General features: G+C 31.2%; 2 protein-coding genes across 14 annotated transcripts in view; one reads left to right on the top strand and one right to left on the bottom strand.

The window, feature by feature from the left end:
• Positions 1–3,441: 3,441 nt before the first annotated feature.
• Positions 3,442–6,667, bottom strand: LOC120777856 (endothelial differentiation-related factor 1 homolog). Of its 3 annotated transcripts, XM_040109399.1 has the most exons (5): positions 6,531–6,667; positions 6,212–6,452; positions 5,268–5,428; positions 5,062–5,203; positions 3,442–4,728 (listed from the first exon to the last, which is right to left on the bottom strand). In XM_040109399.1, the coding sequence occupies exons 2-5, from the start codon at positions 6,333–6,335 to the stop codon at positions 4,718–4,720; spliced, it is 438 nt and encodes a 145-aa protein (XP_039965333.1). In that variant the 5' UTR covers positions 6,336–6,452; positions 6,531–6,667; the 3' UTR covers positions 3,442–4,717. The 3 variants fall into 3 exon arrangements, with proteins under 3 accessions (XP_039965333.1, XP_039965334.1, XP_039965331.1); XM_040109400.1 differs by having other exon boundaries at positions 3,442–5,203; positions 6,212–6,347; XM_040109397.1 differs by having other exon boundaries at positions 3,442–5,203; positions 6,531–6,666.
• A 420-nt stretch (positions 6,668–7,087) lies between these two features.
• LOC120776340 (tyrosine-protein kinase Abl) overlaps positions 7,088–15,318 on the top strand; it is a 72,496-nt gene continuing 64,265 nt past the window's right edge. For 3 of the 11 annotated variants that reach the window (XM_040106891.1, XM_040106892.1, XM_040106890.1), the window contains exon 1: positions 7,094–8,548. In XM_040106891.1, the coding sequence (XP_039962825.1) occupies positions 8,224–8,548 (325 nt within the window). In that variant the 5' untranslated portion in view covers positions 7,094–8,223. Of the gene's footprint in view, positions 8,549–15,318 lie in introns of all 11 variants that reach the window. The other 8 variants (XM_040106889.1, XM_040106885.1, XM_040106883.1 and 5 more) reach the window with 8 other exon arrangements.

Here is a 15,318-nt window from a genome sequence, read left to right as displayed (position 1 = left end):
TAAACTGAACAAGAAGAAGAACAAATTTATAATGAATGAATTTTGAATATTTTTAATCCTATTTGTAATACGTGTATATGTGTGTGTATACAAGGAAAAGAGAACAAACAAAAACAAAAAAGAAGATATTTTTGAAAAACTGAAATTGTAAACTTCACTTGGTCTCATTTAAACCAATATTTGTGATGAGCCGTATGTGTACCCATCAATTTTCCTCGAGTTACATTAGGTATTTTGTATATTATATACATGCATGTGTTGCACACATTAAAATCAACTTAAACAACAAAATGTTAAGCAGCAAGTTTTGCATAAAAACAATTACTTACAACTGTTCGTGTGTTTATAAGTATATACTATGTAGTTATGTGTTTGTTTGCAGCAACAAAAAAACATGAAAACAAACACACAAAAGTCCTATAAAATATTTATCGCCTGCAAGTTTCAATTAACCGTTTAATCGATGACGTTTATTGATACGCGAGAAAAGAAAAATATTTGCTATTTACTTTTTAAAATCACACTGAAAATCATAAATTGATCATGTGCATATGCATATTAGCTCTTCTTCATATCTCTCTCCCTCTCTCTCTCTTTCGCTCACTGTAAGTGCATTTTCTTTAGTTATAAACTAGCGTAATAATTAAAAGGTCTGAGGTTGATAGACAAGCGATGAGGCACTAAAAATTAAGATTTTGTCTTCAATCCAAATTGTCATTGGCTCACAAGCGCAGCAAAAAAACCGTGTAGCTGTTAGCTAACGCATAAAATATCAAAAGATAAATATCATTTCTGGAAATAAAGTCAATTTTGTGTGGCATTGCTGCAGTTGAGAAATTATTGAAAATACGTAACCGCTATTTTGAACTTCAAATATAACCTGAAATTTGGCGACGTGCCTAAAAGCATGCTATAAGCAGAGTAATATGCATGACAATTGTTATAACAGTTGATTTCCGTTATGTTGTGCTTATTTTAGGAATCTTAACATATTTATTTCAATGCTTGGAGGTTTGAATTTTAGCGTAGAAGTAGTGCAGAAGCTCCCACAGACACATACTCGCTGAGTTCGCTTAAATAGTTGTATTTTACTAATAAAAACATATTTATTAATTCATTTAATACATACATACATATATCTAATTTTGTTATTTTATAGACATTAGCAAACTGCAAAAGCAAATTTCTAATTCTTACTTGGCAAATGACTGTCGCAACTTCTGACACAAAATACAATTGAACTGCAAACATTTCGCACAAAGTTTAGCTTTGCAATTTTCAAAACATTCGAAGACAATTTATGAATACAAATTTCGATTTTTAGTTTTATAAGTTATAAAGCATAAGTAATATTGAACTACAAGCTCAAATTACATCACATTCTTTTGGTGTTTCGGTGATTTATCTAAAAAATAAATAAATATTTTTTTTTCATTTCAAAACAATTTTATTTTTCATTAAAAAAAATGTAAAAACTAAAATTGTTTACTTTTTCATTTAAATAATAAATATTTAATTTTTTATTTGAAAAATTATTATTTTTTATTTAAAAATTAAAAAATTATTATTTAAAAATTAAAATTTTAACTTGATAAAAATCACTTTTCTAAAACTTAAAAATTAAATTTTATAAAAAAAAATTTTACTTTATTTTTTTTTATTTAAAAATGCAAATTTTATTTTTTTATTTAAAAATTAAAATTTTTTCTTTAAGTTGCAATTTAAATCCAAATATAGCGTGTTCAGCACACCATTAATCAGAAAGAAATGCAAAAAAACAACAAGGCAAACGCAAGCACACAGTTCAATGAATTATTGTAAAATATAGCAAAAACAAAAAAAAAAATTAAAAAGCTGTTGCCAAATGAATACAAAAACAACAAATAAAAAAACAAAAACGCTATGCTATTAGTTTATACATTAAGTTAGAAAATTTAATAAATTAAACAATTAAAAATAATATTTTAAATTATCCTTCAAACAATTTTCACCCAAAATTAAAAAAAAAAATTATATGTATCAAATTTCAGAATATTATTTTATACTTGCGTCCATTGACACACAAGAGCATTAAAAAACAATACAATGAAATTTAAGCAAAAAAAGTTTCGAAACTTTCCAAATTGTAAACGACACAACGCTTAAGGCGTCACTAAAGAAGTTATTTATATTTAATTTAGCTTTTGATTTGTTTTGCTAAACATATGGCTACCTGTAATATAGACTTTTATTAATTTTTTTTATAAAATTATAAACTAAACTATTATTTTTGTGGGTGGGTTACAATATTTGTTTAATAACCATGTTTATACATATATGCTAAAATATTTAAGTTTTATTTTTATGTATTTACGTTAAAAGCATAACTAAAATACAAAATTAAGAAAAAAAAATACATAATGAACCAACCGATAAAAGTCACATACAAAGAAAAATAAGCAAAAACTGAATATAATATATAAAATGAAACGTACTAAATGAAATCACTACATACACACATACATACTTACTTTTTTAGTAAGCTGTTTAAATGCTATAGAGCAGACAAAGAAGGAAAATATGAAAAAGCGCAAATATTTTTATTTCTTATTTTTACAAGCGAACAAACAAATATAAATATATATGAAGTAAACATTGCATAAATAAATAAATAAAATTATTTAAAAAATGGGAATGTAACACGGATTTATGTAAGAAATAAACCAACAACAAAAATAATATTTGACATTTGTTTTACAAAATCCTACGGTAAGTAAACTCCAGAGTTGCAAATAATGCCTTGAAAAAATAAATTAGTTAACTTTTGAATTAATTTTTTTGTTTTGTAATCTCAGAAATCTTAATACAAATATTTTAAAATTTTTGATCTGTAATTGCGCAAATGAAAAAATTATTTGTCTCAAAATGTCGGATTAAATTTTTCTGTCAGTTTTTAATGCCAAATAACGGATTGAAAAAAAAAACAATTAAGTCAAAGCGTATAATTAAAAAAAAAAAAAAATTTTTAGAGTTTTATTTTTTTTTTTTTTTGCGTTCAATTCGTTAAGAATAAAATTTTAAATTCCGATTTTGGTAAAAATTGTGACGGGTAGAATTAAAACTTGAAAGTCTTATTTCTAAATCCAAAATTGTTAATTAAAATAAATCTCAAATCTGGTAAACAGATGTAATAGAATTTTGTCTTCATTTAAGCATCATAAAATATGTATTCTACTCACCGAAATTGACCCGGATTTTATATGGCCAAGGGCTATTATTTCGGAGAAAAATTAAAATTCTACCGATTTTCAATCAGTGGCTTCCCAAAAAGCCTGGCACTCATAAGAATTCTTTCACCAGAACCAAGCGCCTAAAAGTATGTATCAATCTCTTAATCCAAAAAAGTAAGTTTCAGTAACGCAATTCTTTCGAATTTTTTAGTAATCAATTAACAACAATACATTTCTCATTCAATTTTACTTTATTTCTTTGATTTAAACCATAAAACATCTATTATGTAATTATTGCTCATTGCGTATGTATATTATTATGGGTATACAAACTACTACATTCATATACAATATATTTAATCAATTGATTTTTATATTGACCATAGTTTGGATACATAAGGAAGAATTAAGTTTAATATTTTTGGTTATTGTTGTCATCTATATCTGTGTAGTGCACCGATTATTACATGTTACGGATTTGTTGAAATGTTAAGTGGGCGAAAATCTTGAGATTCTATTATTAGGAGCCACATATCCTTAGTGCAGTGGAGTAGATGTAAAAAATTATAATTTAGAAGAACGTAACCGTTAGAACCGACGATATGTAAAAGCACATCACTTCATAGTATTACAGTAGAATTTTAGAAAATGCTAAGCTAAGTGAGATTAGTTGCTAGTATTCTGCACGCGAGATATAACTACGTGTACCGTAACTGCAATAGTAAACTTGTCAGTCCAGTGGAGTATATCAGAATTGTGTTCGCCAATTTGGGAATGTTGGATTTTGGCATTGAGTATAATCATCTTCTTCATTGAGTATAATTACTCTATGTTAATTCTCCACAATCCAGTTTCTGGCAATCAAATAATAAACGGCTTGTGGCGGCAGTGAGTACCTAAGAGTGTATAAAAGTATGGTAGCATATTATGTGGACACCTAAACCGAAAGGAAATTTCAAAATTGTGTCGGTTGCACTTTGTGTACACGTATGTATATTTATATGAAGCAAACATCTAAAAAACAAAAACTATTTATGTATATTGGATACAAATCTTAACACGTCCATATTTTCCGAATTTCGTAGAAATCACTTCAAGACCTTAAATAACGTTTTATTAATAAAAATATTTGATAACATCATTCAAGGTCAGCTTTAAATTTCATTACTTCGTAATAGTAAGAAATATTATAATTAACGACGGATGTATGTATGTATAAAGATGAGTTGTAATATCCAGCATAGTTTATAAACTACATTTAAGTTTTGAGCATGATTGAAGTTTTATGTAAAAATCTTTATATTGTTTTTTTTTTGTTTTTATAAATATTCATTATCATTTCATAATCTTAGTATTTTGCTAAAAATTTGGGCTTTTTAATATGTAGTGGAGTTAGCTCAAAATTTATGTGTAGTTGCATATAAATTGTATGAACATTTTATGTTTACAGTTTCCATTTTGTTATTTATTCTGCTCTACTCTGGTTTGTATTGGTGTTAAAGGGCTGCTCATGATGATGCTGCTGAAAGCAGAATATATTAGATTCGATTTTGAAAATAAAAAATTAAATGAAAAATAAACATGTGTTTTTATGTATGTGTATGATTATATGAGATTGAAAAACTGCTCCTTGACACGAGTGTTGCTTCCGTTAGGAAGAAAAAACTTCTCAGCCTCCCGATAATTTTACTTGCGTTTGCCGCTGGTGTCGGAACGTTAGTGGCATTCATATTTGCATTTACATTAGCGTTTACAATGGTTGCTGTTGCGATATGCGTTTAATGGATGTTGTTTTTTGGTTTGTTACTACTAGCGTTGCCACTTGCAGCCGCATTGTCAACTCATTTCTTACCGGGAGGCTGCAGCGGTTGGCCGCGATCTTTTCCACGTAATTTTATGCCAATCACACGTTCAATCTTGCCCAAAATTAAGTTATTAGGAATGCCGCGGCCCGCTTCGTAATCCGTGACGACCTGTTGTTTTTCACAAATTTTCTATATGAAGGAAAATATTTTTGTTAAAATTACTAGAGGCCATAACGAAATTACTTGTACTCACAGTTGCCAAATCCTTCTGACTAAGACCTTTCGACTGACGACCCTGCATTATTAATTTGCCAACGTCTAATGGAATTTTGTCATGTTTTAACTCCTCAGTCTCTCGATCCAGTTTGGCAGTGTTTTTTGTGGTTATATGTTGCTTGTTGGTGCCCGCACCATCTAATATAAAGAAGGTAACATGAAATGATTGTAACAAATAGATATTTCTATTTCAATTGACCAGATAATTAGCTAATCATAACCAGAAAAGGTTTATATCCAAGGTAATGACTTTCATATCGGAAGCATTTCTCAAAACTATAATCGCCCCGTTAGGTGAAATGACAGTTTTTTGCATTATTTCTGCAACGCTCAACACAAGCACTTTTTATTGAAATATTTTTTGAGATTCGATTTCATAAAATAAAAATTAAATAAATAACTTTCTTGCACATAATATAATTCATAATAATAAAAATTTGGTGGCAAAAATAGCGTGAATAAAAATAAACATGATATAAATATCATGCCCACTATTACATTTGACAGTATGATTTGTCTACCACACACGAAATATACATAAATGCGATAAAGTGCGGCAGGCGAGAGCACTGCTCTAGCAGTATCTTGCAATTGCATACGATGATGAAAATCACGAAGTTGAAGTGCAAGTATTGTGAAATTGGAAGCATGCTACGCAAGATAGATCAAAACAATAACATTTAGCGCCGGGAAACTACTCGGCAACTGCAATGAACATATGTATGTACATAGAAACACATACACATGTTTTGGCTTACATATTCAGATATAAGTACCTCTAAATATACATATATTCGACATCTCATCTATACAATTGCGTAAAACTTGTGCTTTTCGCACAAATCGGTTTATGTAAATATTTAATTAGAAAACTGTGCCACGGACTCACTGAAGACGTGTCTTTATAACCAATTAACTCACATTTTTGTGTTGTTTCCACGGGTACTCCTTGTCGTCTGGCATGATTAACCACTGTTTCCGATTTAGCCGCACTGCCTTTGGGCGCCTTCTTGCGCAGAACAGTAACTGTGTCCCAATCAGACATCTTCTTTTGTTTCTATTACAACGTTAAGCAAAATCGATTGTTTTCCTCAAACTTAAAGCTTCTTTAAATTGAGATATGTGCCGAAATATCTACTTGAATTTATTCTTTCCGAACGTTCTACATACATATGTTGATTGAGAGAAGCAGTATGAAAAGTTAGTATGTAGAAAATTTAGTCAGCTTTATGCTACTTACACTTTTAATAGGAAATAACAAATTGTTTATATAGATTTGTTTCAAAACTCTCTATTAGCAAAGTATTTTTCGATTCCAGAAAAATCCGAATTATATGTGACGAACTTCAGCTACGTTTTCGTTTGACAGTTTGTTTCGTGTGATTTTTCGTTTCGATATTGCCAGGTCAATGTACCAATATGTGCATGCGGTCCAGTGACATATGATCGAAAAGTAACCGAATCGAATTATTGTTGCAGTATTTGTATAATAGTATATAACATTCGAGAAAGACAGAATTTGTTTTATTGAAAATAATTATTTAAATCTTAAATTATCTGTTACTTTCTGGTACGACTTTCAAATTTGTTGATTGTTTGTAGATTTTTTTGCACAAAAATTTCAAATATCTGCTTTACTAAATCTTTCCAAGTTCAACCGTGTGTTTTTGCGGTTTGTTTCGCTGACATTCTTTTGAAAGAGCGAGATAAGCATATAACATTTGTGATGTATCTTTGAATGCACTGTGAAACATTTGGACAAAGTGAAATTGGAAAATTGTCTCAAACGACGAAGAACGACGAGTTGATGCAGACGATTTTCATAATCGCTGCATATTAGATTTTTGTGAAACCTCAATTATAAATTCTATTGAAATTGAAAAAAGTGAGTAACTTTGAAAGCAAATTTTTTTTGCTAATTATAGCACGTTTTTCTCGGCTTGTGCGGGACGGTTCCCATGCAGTGCATTCGCACATAGATTGAAGTGCAAGTGTATAACATTCGAAAAATGTTTGCAATATAAGAAGTTTTGTACACAGATAAGTTTGTAGGCCTTTACAAACGTAAAAGACATGAAACCTACAGTGAAGTGAAATTTATATTACATAAAAATTATCGTGAAAAATACCCTTAAGTTCTAAAGCCTTAGAAATCCCTCTATAATCCAAAGTCAATATTTTGGTACATAGCAATAAAACTTGTGTTAAAAAGAGGTTGGGTGCAGACAAGTTGCACTTGCATACAGGTAGGGCGTGTTTTTCTTATACGCGTAGCCGCCGATAACGATACAGTATTTTTAGTATATAATTTAAAGAGTTGGTGCAAAATATAAATATACCCATAAAAATCGATGTTAATTTTGCTAATCAGAATTGTTTATCTCTTAAAAAAAGGTTATAAAACAAATATTAGCGCCGATAAATGGGGAGTTGCGCAAAGTAGAGAAGAAAAATAATTGCAACTTCCCTTTTATAGGCATTTTATGTCTACTACAAAGTGCGAAGTAACGTAGAAAAGGCGAGTTGAAAAAAGCGTAGAGTAGTGGAAAGTGAGTGCATAATCAAAATATGTAAGAAATCCTTATATTAAAGGGCAATTTGTATACATAACATAAAACCAAAAATGTATGTAAGATAAAAGTGGAAATATACAATCGTATTATATAAATGCCGGAAGTTATATACGTGTAGAGGAAATTATAAAAACGCCGCACTTCCGTCTGTGGTTTGTGCCCAGTTCGCCGGAATCGCCACGAATTTTGGTTTCGGAAGCTAATATTATTGGGTCTCGTGCACACGCCCACCGAATTAGCCAAAACCCTGAGCTACGGTTTGTCATTCGTCTGAAGCTGAACTGAAGTGTTTGATTGCTAAAGATCGAAGTGAAGCTTAAAGCGTATACTTTTTCTCGATATAGTTACTAAGCTGGCAATATGGGCGCACAGCAGGGTAAAGAGCGCGGTTCACATTCCAGCGGCGGTGGCCATGGCGGCACGGCCAGTTGTATTGGTGTGCCAAGTAGTGGCAGCCCAGTCGGCTTGTCGTCGTCTCATGGCATTAGTGTTGGCAGTGTAAATGCACTAGCTGCTGGTTCCACCTTGCGCGGCTCCCGCATCAAATCATCAGCTACACCAGCATCTGTGGGTGGGAGTTCACATCGTTCGACTACCGCTTCGGGTAGTAGCATTGGACATACATCTAAGGACAATCACAGCCGTTGCAATGCCATCGGAATGAACATTTTCACAGAACATAATGGTGAGTTTCCGTGCCGGTCTGGCTTTAATACGTATATGCAAGTAAAATAAATACTTGAGGTACTATTTACATAAAGGGATGTAGGTGCATTGTACTTGTAAGCTATAAATGTACAAACAAACGCATTTAGCTACATTTTTATTATAATTCTTATTGTCTACTGCGTTCATGTTACTTTCTATTTTATATTTGCGACTTTCGCTCCTCTTTATATAGACAACTAAATGCTGCATTTTTTCCACAGCTTTTATGCGGGTGGCATATTGTGTCTAGGTTTTATTATGAAATAGGGTGGATTTTTTGCCAGCAGCTGTTAAGTATGTTTGCCGGCCGTAATCGCACCACCATTGTTTGAATGCCCCTTGCCGGGTTAGCTGGCTGCCATTGAAGGTTTCTATAAGTACGTATGTACATACTATTCATACATATGTACATTTATAACACGAGTGGGGGCTTTTCAAAAGATTACATGATGTTAATGTCTCAAACAATTTTCATAATATATGTATGTATGTATGTGCATAAATTGCTGTGTAAATATATTTTCAGATAATTTTAATAAAAATTATACCCCATTATTAAAATAAACAGTTAACATAAGTAACTTAAAAGAATACAAAACAATGTTAGATCTGTTGCACCGTAGCTAGACTACCCTTCACAAATAAAAGAGTTTCTATACAAGAGCGTGATTTCGATGTCAGTTTGTTTGGCATGCCATAGTTATCCGATCGGAAAAATCTAATCTGATATATGTATATGTCAAATAAATTAAAATACCTTGTTGGGTCTCCGACGATTCTGGGCGTTGCAAACTTCGTGGCAAACTAAAAACACCCTGTTGAGGGTATATGAAATAAACAATAATATTAATATTTTTTCGGCTTTATTCATTCGTAAATATACACACATACATATCTGCTTATATAAATCTTAATTAGTCGCTGTCATCTGATTTTTCTTCCATTGATTTTGGAGTTGTAGTCGTCAGTAACCCGTTTAATTGTATAATTTATTATTAACTTCAAACAAGAAGCCTGCTTTGGTGGCAAATGTGCAACCACTCAGCAATTGTCAATCGAGGGACGACGGGATTGCGTTAACACTGTTGAATTTATATATGAACTTACATATGAACATATACATACATACATATGTATGTGTATGTTAGTATGTATGATATATAAAAATATTATACAAATAAACATGTGGTTATTTATTTAAAAATCTTATGTACATACCTAAATATACATACATACATACATATGTACATACATAAATGAACATTTAAAATTATTTTTGCATCCACATATTCCAACTTCACGCTCGCCCTCTTGTGGTCGCATTCTTTGCTGCATATGCTCTTTGCACTTCATACGCCTTTGTTGTTGCCCTTCATCATGTGGGTTGGGTTGTTCCGTACTCTTTGCTTACTGTTGCTTTTAGTATTTACAAAATTACATTTAAATTTCCAAACAAAACACGTCGCCACATTTTATATTGATGAGGGAAAGAAAGCAAATGGCAACGAAGAAAATAAATGAGTACCTACTAATACACATATTTTTGTACGTGTATATAAAGCCGACAGTATTTTCAATAAATGTACCATAAGCTGAATTTTTCAAACAAATACCCAGGGGATGGTGTATCTGTAAAATTTCCTGTATATTTACCAAATAAATAACTATGTATGTGGATGTTTGTATGTACATTTATAAAGGTGCCTAGAGTATAGTCATCACTTTTATATTTTTGTTTGTGTCTCTGCCGGCGGTGATATTAGTCAAGCTCCGGAAGGCATTTTACGCATTTACGCATTTTATTCCATTGACACGTTTCCCGAAAATGACCTTTTATTGCTTCATCCGGCGTTTATCGCCAACGGCAGCACGAGACCACGACATAGCTGTGCTTTAGCGTTCCGTCATAGGGTTACAACTAAATGCATTCAATCGCATCGAGTCGAACCATATTTGGTGCATACGTTACCCATATAATTTTGAAAACACATCAAGCGTGCACAAATTGCTTTCAAATGAGGCCACTAAAGCGCTGTGAAGACCCTTCAACGCTCAGTGAGCTTGAATTCCTGACAAAGTTCAAAAATGTATGTAATTGCAACTAATGGAGCTGCCATCAAACATATTTATATTTCATTCGATTAGTGTAATAAATACATTATCATGGTATTTGAAAATCAGTAACCGGATTTATTTTATTAAGAATAACGAGCACACCAACTAAGAGCAACGTCCTACCGCAATTGAAAAAGTTCAGCGTTTCTCATGAATTTTATTTAATAATTCACTGCTTAAATAGAAAAGCATATGGCAATTGAAAAGTTGTATAAGTGTACCCATGTGATATGCGCCTATTGTTCCTTGCGCACATATTATTTGAAACTCAGTAGAATTTGAATCAAAGTTGAAAATTTCTTCTACATACAAGTTCATACTTACATACATACACACATATGTATGTATGCGCATATCTGTGTGCCTCTTACTTGTTAAGTGGCTTCATCTGCCTTCATTATTTTAATTCCCATTTCCACTTTTTTATATGAAGGCCTCGAGGCTTGCCTCTTTTTTATAGCATATCTTTCACACTCATATCTGTTGTGTGCCGCATTTGCGTGACAATTACTTGGTTGAAGTGTCGCTGTGGACCTTGAGCACAATTTGTTTCGATTTATTCGCGCATAAGTATGTTTTGCAAGGGAAACGCCATGAATTGTATTTGTATGAAAGTGATTTCCATATCAAGTGCTATACTCGTGTGTATTGTACTTGCACAGACCGGCGAAAATTGTATATTTTATTCACTTGCGTTTTTTTATATAATTCAGTTTTATTTTACTATGTAATCAAACTTTCTACATTCTATTATTTATTACTTTTTCTCTTCAATGCTAAATATTGTTTAATTTACTTAATTGAATATAATTTGAAACAGTAAAATTAATTTATTTTATTTTTTTATTCAAATAAATATTCTACTTACATGTTTTTGTTTTTGTTCTTTAATTGTTGTGATGAATATAAACCCATAAATCATTTCACTTTTCTCATTATGTAAAAAGATATGAACATAAATAATAGAGACACCCTAATGTAAGCGCACAATAAACAAACATATATCTATTTACTTACATATGTAGTTCATGTATGAATATTACGCTTTTCGTTTATTTTTTTAAGGTACTGGTTAGCACATGGCTTATCGCCTTGGAGCCTGATTTCACTTACATATATACTTGTTTCAATCAAGTTAAATACCAAATAAGTACCCAGTGCGAATTTATAACAATATTAATAAAAATATCAATATACTATTTGAACAAATTCGACCCGGAAGCCATAAAAATCTTTCCTAGACTGCTACGTTCTTTCTTTTTGTTTGTGTAAAGTTTGGTCTCCATATGTCAATAAGTGTGTGTTTGACAACTTTTTGTTTATATTTTTATATATTTTTTACTTTTTATTTCGCGATTTTGACCATAGAAAAAAATTTAATGTCGTCGTAAAGTTTTTCGCCCATCCGCGTCAAATTTGATGAAATGGTACAATGGTTTTTACGAACTGCCCTAAGGAATGATTTTAATTTCTTCACATTAATTATATTAAGAAAGCAAACTCTCTTCAAAAGGGAAATGAAATATATACAAGATGTAATTGAAAAATAATTATATGAAATATTTTTTTTTAATTTTCTTAACCTCTATGTATTTGAAAATAATTGTTGTTAACCGTGATTTCTTGATTTTTTTTAAGAAAAGAGTATTTCAGTATTTATTATTTTTCCAAATTTTTCTTGCAGGGTTTATGTGAATAAAAAAATATAATCTAAGTATGTTTTTATATCACACATTTTTGCGGCTTCTATTTTTGCTATTATTTTGCATCTATAAAGCTAAAGTACATATAATATATGTACATACATACATATGTACATACATTATTACTGCTGCATTATCGAAACTTTGGCAAAATCAGAAAGTGTGGCTAAATCAAAGATATTGTGGTTGTTTCCAAAGCTCGATCTTATCTATTGTTTTTGCTTTTCGCATACTTTCAAATTTGCATATTTATTAAGTAATTTTTCTCTAATATCACACTCATTGATTTTTCCTCACATATATACATACATAAGTACATACACATGTACATAGTGATACATATGCCTACATAAATTTGACATTTGTAAACATATGTTCTTATACATACATACATTTGTCAATACTACTAAATACAATACTAATTTCTGAAGTAGATATGTAAAGTCTAATAGTCGTCACTTTGTGCTTGGCTATTCCATTTTATTGTGTTGTGTTTGCATTTCCTCTTTCCTGTCGTTCGTGTCGTCATCAATGCTGATTCATGTTTTCCGCGTAACAATTAAAAATTACAATAATCACCTTTTGATGACTGCCGGCCGCCTGGTCTATATGTTTTGGCACAGGCCGTCGTGTTATGCGCCCCTCTCCCGCTAGTCATTATTACGTGTTATCACCAAAGCGAACAGAAGTGGGCTTGTCATTTGAATTTCTAATTATGTGAATTTCTTGTGCTTAATTAATAGCCCCAAAATAGAAAAAATATATTAACTTTTGTTATTTATTATTTGTTTCGACGTGTAAAACTGTCGTTTTATTATATTAAATATTTGTTAACACTTTTTTCTATTTTTTCTGTACACATACATATGTATGTGGAGAAGTATGTATGACTGTGTTAGTTTGTGGTGAGATTCTTTCATCTGTTCTCTTATTAAAAATAATAAATTTTCAAAAATTTAAGCGAAAAAGTAAAGAGAAAATTCTAATATTTGTATGAAATTGATTATGAATTTTTTTTTTGACCTTTGCCAAAACACACACAGGAAAAATGTACACTGTGGGTAAAACTAAAAATAAGTTGAAATTTAAAATACAATTTGTCAAAAAATTTTCAAAAAAAAAATTAAAATTTAAAGTTTTTTTCAAATTAGTTTTCCTAGTATGTCCAACACTATTACTCAATCTCTTTTAAACTTTTTACTATATATAGTACTTTTATATAAAACAGCTTAGTAACATATAATTGAGGTCACTTACCTAGTAAAATTACAGTAATTACTCTTTTGTGTAACTCTGCTTAAGTTTTAATTTTAATAGCTGCTTTTAGAGTGCGCCCTAAAAACTGTTCACATGCGTTGAAATTTTCGATTCGTGTTTTTGCATTATTTTCAAAATTTCAATTGTGTCGAGGTTTGTCTAAGCTTTGCGAGGTTACCTATTACATTCATCCATATATCTATGTATAAACCTCTATATATAGACGTGTACATACATACTATATGTGAGCTTGTAGTTGTCACTGGCATGCAATAACGGCAATTTTCCGGTAATTTTTTTTGAATCAATGCAATGATAGTTAATGTGTTTTTTTATGCAAAACTGTATCTACTATACATCTACTCGTGTGCTAAGAGTATGTGACAGCAAGTTCAGACCCTATAGGAAAATGAAAACTATTAACAAACGCAAAAGCTGAACTTTCAGTGATTGTGATTTATGCACAATCAGTTGTAATTCCAATTATTTGGATTGCTGTTTCGTGAAAATTTGAATGTAAATCTCTTATGGTGGATAGATATCTGTGTACTTAAGTTGTTGTATCCCCATGTGAATATCTAATAATCGATTTTTGTATCGAATGTGAATGTTGAAGTTTATTCCGCAAATAGTTTCGTAGAAAAATGCGCATTTGTAATAAATTGTTAACTTTGTGTAATCGGCTCCCAAACGCGTTTTTCTCGAAATGCTGTTTTCTAAGTCAGTCAGGAATATTTTGCCGAAACAGCTGAACCCATCGACTTGAAATTTTGAAACGGCCTTATCAGATATATTTGCCAGGTAACCGAAGTCGATAATGATCGAAGGAATAAGATTTCTGATATTAATTTAAGGAAAAAAATATATTATCTTTTTGAAACACTGATATTTTGTTAAAAATCGGAATTAGCGTCTGGATCATTACTTATTTACATCTATAGTAATAATGAGTTTTTTTTTTTATTTTTGGATGTGAATTAATTTTAAGCAGAAACCCTTTCTCGCTGCCAGATACTGTTTTCCGCTGGTCCTTCTCGGGATCGAGATTTTTTTTTCAAAATGACTCATCGAATATTAACGAACATTAAATTTCAAACATTAATCGTCAATACTTCCTTATTAAAGCTGAACTGAAACTAGGTTGTTGACTGCACATGCCGTTTTGGAACATAAAACCTCACTTTATCCATTGGAGCAAAATATGTACGTGCAAAATTTCCTATACGGTAAGCCTCTGGCCATCCATCCATCGCTGCATTTCACACTCGCATTTGCAACAACACCCATCCGATGGAAGTGTAGATTAGTTGACTGTCAGTCAAGGCAGACAGTAAGCTGGATGAAGATATACGTTTGCATGTTTGTTAGTAGTCAAGTGGACGATTGGATAGTTTGTTTACTCATTGCTTAGTGGGCTGATGGCGATTGTCTGCTGCTGACTTTTTGTGTTTGCGCGATTTTACAACTTCAATATGCAATGCTGTGCAAATAGTAAACAGAAATGCAGAATTAGATGAGCAAAAGCGAAGCAAGCGGCTTAACCGCCTTACTCATATACATACATTCATATGTATTAACATATACATACATATGTATGTACATATGGAGTGCCCACGGTACTTCCACCGACCTAATGAATGAATGAATGCATTAATAGTTGGTGGGATGATTT

Source organism: Bactrocera tryoni, chromosome 5 (assembly GCF_016617805.1).
Source record: "Bactrocera tryoni isolate S06 chromosome 5, CSIRO_BtryS06_freeze2, whole genome shotgun sequence".
NCBI lineage: Eukaryota > Metazoa > Arthropoda > Insecta > Diptera > Tephritidae > Bactrocera > Bactrocera tryoni.
Note: the sequence above shows the minus strand (reverse complement) of the source record. Positions and strands in the feature narration are given on the sequence as shown.